This window comes from Orycteropus afer, unplaced genomic scaffold (genome assembly GCF_000298275.1).
Source record: "Orycteropus afer afer isolate SDZICR_OR568_19922 unplaced genomic scaffold, OryAfe1.0 scaffold00061, whole genome shotgun sequence".
Classification (NCBI taxonomy): Eukaryota; Metazoa; Chordata; class Mammalia; order Tubulidentata; family Orycteropodidae; genus Orycteropus; species Orycteropus afer.
In genome coordinates, this window is record NW_006921648.1 from 1,244,853 (window position 1) to 1,252,789 (window position 7,937).

Consider the following 7,937-nt stretch of genomic DNA (forward strand, 5'->3'; position numbering starts at 1 on the left):
TGAGTGGCGTGGTCGCCGCGTCCCCCCACGGTGGCTGGCTTTGCCCACCAGCCTGACGTTGTACAACAGGGGTCACTGTGCGTGCAGCTCTTTCCGGCATCTCCACACCAGGCACGTTCCTTCAGCAGCACTGAGGACGGTAGGGTTCAGAGTGGGACGTGTAACCATCTACCTGACCGTCGTCCGGCTGTGAAACGCGCGGACGGTCTCGGTTGTCCCACTGTTCAGATGACACTGCGATGCCTAGCCTTCAAATCTCACGTTCACTGCCCCCTCTCCCGTTGGCTGGAAGTGGTGTTGCTGGCTGGAGGAGTCTGCTTGTTTAAAGGTGGTCTCTCTCCCTGCTGATGCTTGGCTGCTCGGCGTTCCGGTGAAGCCCCTCAGCTCTGCTGGGATCCTGAGCGCCGCCGGGTCTGCGGGGCGGGCGTGCCTGCACGCTGCCCCCCCTGCTGCTCTGGCTCCGTGCGCCGGCACCTCCAGAATCTCGTGCTCGGTGCGCACGTGGTCCTGAGTCTACATCTGCGTCAGCAGAGGCCACAGGTGCTCACCGGCTCAAGTACCGCTCACAGCGTCAGACCACGTGGGATCGGGAGGCCTTGATGCCCAAAGCAGCAGCCATTACGCTGCCCGGGTCTGACAGACATGTGCCCCCCACTCTTCCAGTTGTGGGACTTGTGTGAGAACGTTTCAGTGGCCCAGAGGAGCCCGGCCGGTTTCCCCTTCCCCACTCCCTGTCCACAGTGCTGAGGTTGCCTGTTGTCAAGTCCACATCATCCAATTTGGTCTCATTCTTATTTGTTCCACTTCATGTGTGTCAGGGAGACGGGAGGTGGATGAGGATTCTGACAGTCAACTCGCATGCCAGGCCATCCGGATGCCACCAGAGGCTGTGGTTGAATTGTGCAGACCTGGGTCCCTGCCGCGAGCACAGCTGTGGGGGTGTGGGGACGGCACTGGTCTCCGATGGCCGCGTTGGTCCACACTGCTGCCTGTCACACCCACACCACACGCAGCTGGAAGTGGCTGCGGTGGCTGTGGCGTCTCCTCCAGCCACGCCTGGCAAGCACCTTCGTCGGGCTGGAGCAGAAGTTGTCTCAGAGCGGGATCTGGAGTTGTAGGCGAGCCAGCCAGTAGCAAGCTGGTCAGGGGCAGATGCTGCGGCCCACAGCAGTTTGTTACCTCGCTCAGCCAGCTGCGGAGGACCCCGAACAAGCCACGATTCGACTTGAGTTGCCCCCTAGCTCTTGAATACGAAGAAACACCAAACGATGAACAGAGAGCTTTGTCCAGAGGCAACCCTTTCATGGCCGTGTGACCCACCTTGGTCCGCTCCGTCTGGCTGAGTGACGTGAATGGGGTCATTTTGCCAGTGAAGAGCCTCCTCTATGACGGGAGCTTGATTGGACGTTGGCAAAGTTCCACCGTGGCAGAGTTGAGAGCTGCTTTAGCTGCCCCTTAACCTCACATAGGATGACCCCGTAGTGTGTTAGCTGCCTCCAGGTTGGTGGCTGTCGGTTAGAACATGTGTGATACTCTCTACCTGGTCCGTAGCTGCAACTGTGATGTACAGGAAGCAAAATCTAAAAAAATTAAAAAAAAAAAAACTTATGGAAACAAATAATGCAGTGATACTAGGATATACACTTTTGTATTTTATTCTTCTATAAGGTTATTTGCTGGCTATCGTCGGCCTCTAGTTCAGTCTGTGTTATTTAAATTCTAATATATGAATTATTTGGATTGATTCATGTTCGGGGCCACGTTGTTGTATGTATTGATGTACAGCCTTGAATGTGAATAATTATTGTAAACTATATTTTACAAATTTTTTTCTGGCTTTATTATATAAATTTTCTATTTGGTCAATGATTTAATCATATAATTTAATGAATCTGTTTATTCCTTTTTTTCAAGTATTTGTGCTTTAGATGTAATGACCGGATGATGAATTTTCCACGTATGCTCGGTAGTCTTGTAATAAAAAGGCATGTAGAGGTGTAGACGTTTGCTGGTGTGGCTCGTCTTCATTTGAGAAGGGCGCGGGGCCCCACCCTGACGGCCCACGTCGGCCACGTAATGGCCGGCCCGGGCCAGAGGCGGGCACGGCCGACCGGCCGCTTTTCCGGACCGGAACTTCCGCCTCCCGCGTGACGCCGGGGCGGGCGTGTTACGAGGGCGGACCCGGGGGCGGGACGGAGCCTGGGGGGACTGTATTAAAAGCCGGACGCTTCCGGTGGAGGGGAGCTGTGGTGGGGCTTACTGGGATCATGGCGGAGAATCACTGCGAGCTGCTGCCGCCGGTCCCGGGCGGCCTCGGGGCGGGGCTGGGGGGCGGCCTATGCCGCCGTTGCAGCGCGGGGTTGGGCGGCCCGGCCCCGCGGCCCGGCACCGTGTCCAAGTGGGTCCGGCTCAACGTCGGCGGCACCTACTTCCTCACCACCCGGCAGACGCTGTGTCGAGACCCGAAGTCCTTCCTGTACCGTTTGTGCCAGGCGGACCCCGACCTGGACTCGGACAAGGTGAGGGCCGCGCGGCCCAGCGCGGGGGTCCGGGCCGCCCTGCCGTGGGCCGCGGGCCCCGAGCCCCGTCTTGGGCCGGGGAGGGAGGGACGGCGCCCGGCCGCTGCTCCGTCTTCCCTTCCCTGCACTTGGGTGGAGGAGCCTCCCCAGAGCCTGGACTTTGCTGCGAACCCACTTTCTTCTCCGCCCTTTTGCCCCGGGTGTGTGAACGCCTGCGCTTCTCGGTCCCGTGTCCTTCCTGGCTCTGGAAGCGGAGGAGAGCCCTGGCGGTTGGCGCGGGCGGCCTCCTTCCCCGGTGACTTGCATTCGGAGCGTCTCCGCTCCGGTCCCTTAGGCTCCGTGGCGGCGCCCAGAGGTGCCGGCCTAGTTAGGCTTTGTGCAGTAAGGGCTGGCTCCCGGAGCGGCAGGTGGGCAGCTGCTGTCCGATTTCACCTCGTTTTTCCTCTGGCCTCGCAGGAGGCTGGGCATGCCGAGTTTTGCAGCTCGCCTCTCATCACGTTAGAGGCTCCTCGTGCCGTGCGGATTGGGATGGGAACGGCCTTGGTCACCTTGGCTTTCCCGGAATCGCGGGGCCCGGGGAGGGAGCCCCCTGGGAGCTGGGCACGGGCCCTGCAGGAAAGCCAGCCTTTGTTGCCTGTTTGTGCCGGGCGGTTCCGAGCCGTGTGCTAACTTGACTGGGTCTTTCGGTGGTGCCAACTTCATCGCCCTGGGCCGGGTGCCCGCCAGCCCCACACTCGGCGAGCCTGACGCTTTGAGTTCGAGAAGCCCGACATAACCCCTCGTCAACCTGCCAGGACGTTTTGATCAGGAAACTCGAAGCCTAAGTTCCCGCGAAACCTCTCAGCCCGCAGGCAGAAAGCGGGGTGTGGAAAGCCAGCCCTTCTGGGTGCCCCCACACACCCCTCAGCTGCTTCTCTTGCTCCCGGCTCTTAGAGCCTGACCTCCCCCAGCTAGAAGCCACCTTGGTAGCTGGGCGTGCGGTTGCCTTTCTCTGTCGGGTTTTCCTTTGTAAATGGGTGCTGAGTGGTTGCACGCTTGCTCTCTTCTCAGCCCTCCTGGTCTCTGCACCCGGTCAGCTTTGGTGACGACGACGATGATGATCTGGGGCAAAGTTTACAGAGCAGACTGGTTTTCGGTTCAGGGTTCAGCAACACACCTATTTTGTTTCGTGTTGTTGATTGCAATCCCTGCCTGTAACAGCACTCCTCCCGCCACCTCCTTGTGTTTACTGCTTGCTTCTGCCCTCCTTCCCTGCCTTCTGAGCTCCTCCGGGCAGCAGGTCGATGCTTTCGCCCTGGGGGGGCAGGGCGTTGAGCCAGCCCTGCGGATCAGCTGGGGTTCACCTAATGCAAACCCTAAATGCACAGCAAATTAATGTACCCATTCCTTTATTGCGCTGTCCTTGGAGACAACTTAAAAAGTTGGGCTTGCCGGGAACAGGAGTCCTTTGGGGGAGGTAATTGATGCATCAGAGTCCACCTGTGCTCTTTGGCCTTTTTCTTCATCATCTACCATTACGTCTGATTTCCAAATGGTGAAGCCCGAGGTTAGCACACAAAGGGGACCCTGCAGTTATAGTAAACAAGGGTTAGTGTTAGTCACAGGGCAGTGTGACTTCACCACTGAGGGTGATGCTGATTCACGGCCCTCAAGGTAGTGGAGTGCTGTTCTTCAAAGGCTCGTGGGTTTTATTTTTGGTGGTTGCGCTGATGAAAGAATGTCCCAGGAGGCTCCCGTGAGATTATTAAACCCTGAGTGAGGGCTCTGGATGAGGGTGGAGGGGAAGGGGTGTCAGGAGGGGTGGGACGCCGGTAATTACATGATGGGAGACAAACAGGATGTTGATTCACGTGTCACATCTGCCTGCCTTGACCTCAGCAGCACCCACGAGAGGATGCCTACCTGGTGGCTGTTCCTATTCTTGAACTTGAGCGCAGACCTGGCAGGTTTCCTGCCTGCCTTCCGCCAGCCTCAGCACACACCTGGGCTTGCAGAACGTGGTCTGGGCGCTCAGGGTAGGGGGTTGGGGGGGAGATTTGAAGCAGGAGGCGTTCCCGCGAAAGACTCTGAACCTTCCAGGAACTGCAGAGTCTGGCGCTCGCTGTGGGGTAGCATGGGCGCCTTCCAGGGCTGAGTAGGTGGTGGTGAACAGCGGCAGCGACGAGTGTGCGAGAAAGAGGCGCTTTTTACGGAAGTTGACAGACAAGTGTTGGGAGGGGGGTGAGTGCGGCCCAGGCCAGGAGCCAGGATCGCGTGCCTGTGGCGAGGCCCGTGTCCACACCTCCCCCGGGGCTGTCACTGGCCAAGCCCTGGCGACTTGTTGCCTCGACTTGTTGCCTCCGTCGCCTCCCTGCAGGTCTTCACACCCACGCCCTTGTCCCTGGAGGGCAGGCGCTGGCCACCACCTCCCTGAAGGTGTCCTTCTGCGCAGCCACGTGCATGCTTCCCACTTCCTCCTGGGACTCCCTGGAACAGGGGCAGCTGGGCCGTGCTTCTCAGACTCACTCGTCCCTCTGCCCCTCTGTCCTCGCCTCACTGGCTTCTCCCTCAGCAGCAGGCCAGGGGCAGCCCCTCCAGGCGCCTGTGTCCGCGCGTTGCAGGTAACTGACGTGGACACGTTCTCTGCTGCCTCTCTGTCCACGGGCCCCGGCCTAGAAGCACTGTGTCCGTGACAGTGTGCGGTCAGTTGCCGAGTCCCCCTGCAGGGTCGGGGTGCTGCCTCAGCAGTTAAGGGGCGAGAGACACACAGGTTATCCCCCTGCAGGGTCGGGGTGCTGCCTCAGCAGTTAAGGGGCGAGAGGCGCACAGGTTATCCCCCTGCAGGGTCGGGGTGCTGCCTCAGCAGTTAAGGGGCGAGAGGCGCACAGGTCAAGGAAGCTTGGAGGCGGTTCCGTCTGCAGTCCAGCGAGGTCAGGGGACAGCACTGACGGCGTGGCAGCGCTGGGCCGTGGCTTCAGGGCGGCAGAGGCAGCGGCAGGTGGGGTTCTGGGTGTGCGGCTCCCAGGACAGGCCCCATGCGGCCCTGTGCCGGCGCCCACTCGGTGTGGGCAGCAGCTTCAGAATTCGGAAGACGGGAATTTTACCAAGATTCCCAAGTGGCGGGTGTGGGTGGAAAGACCATCTTTGAAGCTGCTTGGCGAGGGAAATGGGGGGATTCCTAGGACAGGGGGAACGGCGGATTAGGCTCAGAGTGACTAGACCTGAGGGGCAGGCTCCCTGGGACAACAGTTCGGTGTCCTGAGGGCCCCTGGCACAGCGGGGTCTCCGAGACATTTACTTTCCCCCACACTTTGGGGGGGCCCGGGCACCGGAGTGTGTTCTTAACCTTGACCGTGGGTAGGTGGCTCTGGGTAGGTGGCTCACTCAGGGCCTGAGTGAGGTGCCTCTCGCTGGGGCAGTAGCTCCTGAGTAGGGCTGGCTCTCGGTGGGTACTGGGGTCCCCTCTCGGCAGGGCCCCGGGCTGATGTCTTGAGGCCCAAAGTAGCCCTGCCTTTGGTGATGGCAACAGGCCTTTCTGGGCACAGCTGTTGGGGCCTCCAGCACAGACACGTGGCGTGCAGACGTGCTCACCTGGTCACGTGGGCGGAGGAGGAGGTGGTCTGCCGCCAGGAGTTCCCTTTTCTGGCCAGTGCAGCCGCCACCGCTGTTCCCTTGCCCAGCGGGCCGCTGGCGCGTCTGGCGTTAGGGCAGGGGGTCAGGAGTCGGTGCCCCCGATTTTGCACATAAGGGCCATTGGAGCACAGCCACTCCCACTCCTGTCCAGCTGCTTGCGCCCCGGAAGGACGAGGCGCACTTGTGATGTGGCGCCTTCTGAGCCGTGCTGCCAGCCCCCAGGTTTGAGGGGCGTGGCTGCATGGTGGCCCCCAGCACCTTGTGAGCAGGTGCGGGCGGCTCCTCCCCAGAACCGTGGTGCCCTTTGACCCCCTTAGAGGCTCCTGCTTGATTGGCTCGAGGACTTTGTCCTGCCAACAGCCACCAACTCCACAGGCTTGGAGCGGGGTGGCATGAGCGGGGCGGGCCAGCCCCCCTGCCCTGGCTCACTCACTCCTGTCCTCACCAGGCCTCGGTGGGCAGGCTCTCCCCAGGGCGCAGGTGCCGGGGCAGCTCTGGGCCCAGGGGTGCTGTGTTGTGGAGATGGGCTAGGAGAGTAAAGTTTGAGGCTCAGCCTGTGTTTGGCTCTGCCTAACCAGAAGGCTGGAGGTTCAAACCCACCAGTCACTCCTCAGAAGGAAGATGGGGCAACCTACTTCCGTAGTGATACTGCCTCAGAAACCTAAGAAGGGGTCACTATGAGTCGGGTCCGACTCTACGGCACATAACAACAACCACTTGGCACGCTCTGTGATTCGGGGCACGTTGACGCACCTCTCTGGGCCTTCTGAGCCTCTCTCTCGTGCCCGCCAGTGCCTGCGGCTGGTCTGCGGCAGTGCACAGAGACCACTCGCGGTTGTGTGTGGTGTCCTGGTGTGTTTGTGAGCGTCTGTCTCTGTTGCTCCCAACCTCACTGGGCCAGGCTGCGGAGCTCCAGGGGTACTGGGGCGCCGGCCCGATGGCTTGTCCTGTCCCCCTTGCTTGCCTGCTGCACCTCCCCTGCCCACAGTGCTGCCAGCGTGAGGAGACAGAACATGGGTGGGGGGCGGGAAGGGCACCGCTTTCACTCAGGAAACCCGATGCCTTCAAGCCCACCACACCTGCCCCAAGGGCCCAGCACAGCCAGCACTGGATTTGGGGTGGGGCCCAGGTCGCCCCAAGCACAAGTTGGTGCCAGCCTCGCAGAGCCTACTTCCTGGCATTTGCTCTTCCCCTGTGGTTGGACCTCAGGCCTCTGGCTGGTTTCCAGGCAGGCTGGAGTGGCTGTGGCTCAGGGGCAGTGAGCCCAGCAGCCCTTCACTGCCCACTGGCTGGGAAAGGGAGAGGCAGGCCGGTGCCGGCTGAGCCCTGACAAGGAGGTGGGTAGGTAGGTGAGGGCAGAGGGGGCAGAGGCCACCCCAGAACATCAGGGAGGTGCCTGAGGGACAGCTGGCCGGGTGTGGCCTGTGCCCGGATGTCCTCCTTCCGAGGACATCACACCAGCAGAGCCCAGGAGGCCAGCCACTCAACGTTTCTGCCCAGCCTGCCAGCCAGAGGGCCCAAGGAGGCTGCGCTGGGGCCCAGGAGGCTGGGCGCTCAGGCTTCAGCTCAGTTCTTCATCTCCAGTTGTTTTCCTCTCCAGCTTGTTCGTGGCTGTGAGCAGTGTGATAGCTCAGTGTACACGCGGGTGGGAGCAGTGTGATAGCTCGGTGTGTGCACAGCTGTGAGCAGTGACAGCTGGGTGTAAAAGTGGCTGTGAGCAGTGATAGCTTGGTGTACACGTGGCTGTGAGCAGTGACATTTGGTCATACATGCAGCTGTGAGCAGTGATAACAGTGTACACGTGGC

The 7,937-nt window shown here is 60.6% G+C and overlaps 1 protein-coding gene across 1 annotated transcript in view; it reads left to right on the forward strand.

The window, feature by feature from the left end:
- The first annotated feature begins 2,267 nt into the window (after nt 1-2,267).
- The window catches only part of KCTD5 (potassium channel tetramerization domain containing 5), an 11,743-nt gene continuing 6,073 nt past the window's right edge, over nt 2,268-7,937 (forward strand). Inside the window, exon 1 of the mRNA XM_007939544.1 lies at nt 2,268-2,519. Coding sequence (XP_007937735.1) covers nt 2,268-2,519 — 252 coding nt within the window. The remainder of the gene's footprint in view (nt 2,520-7,937) is intronic.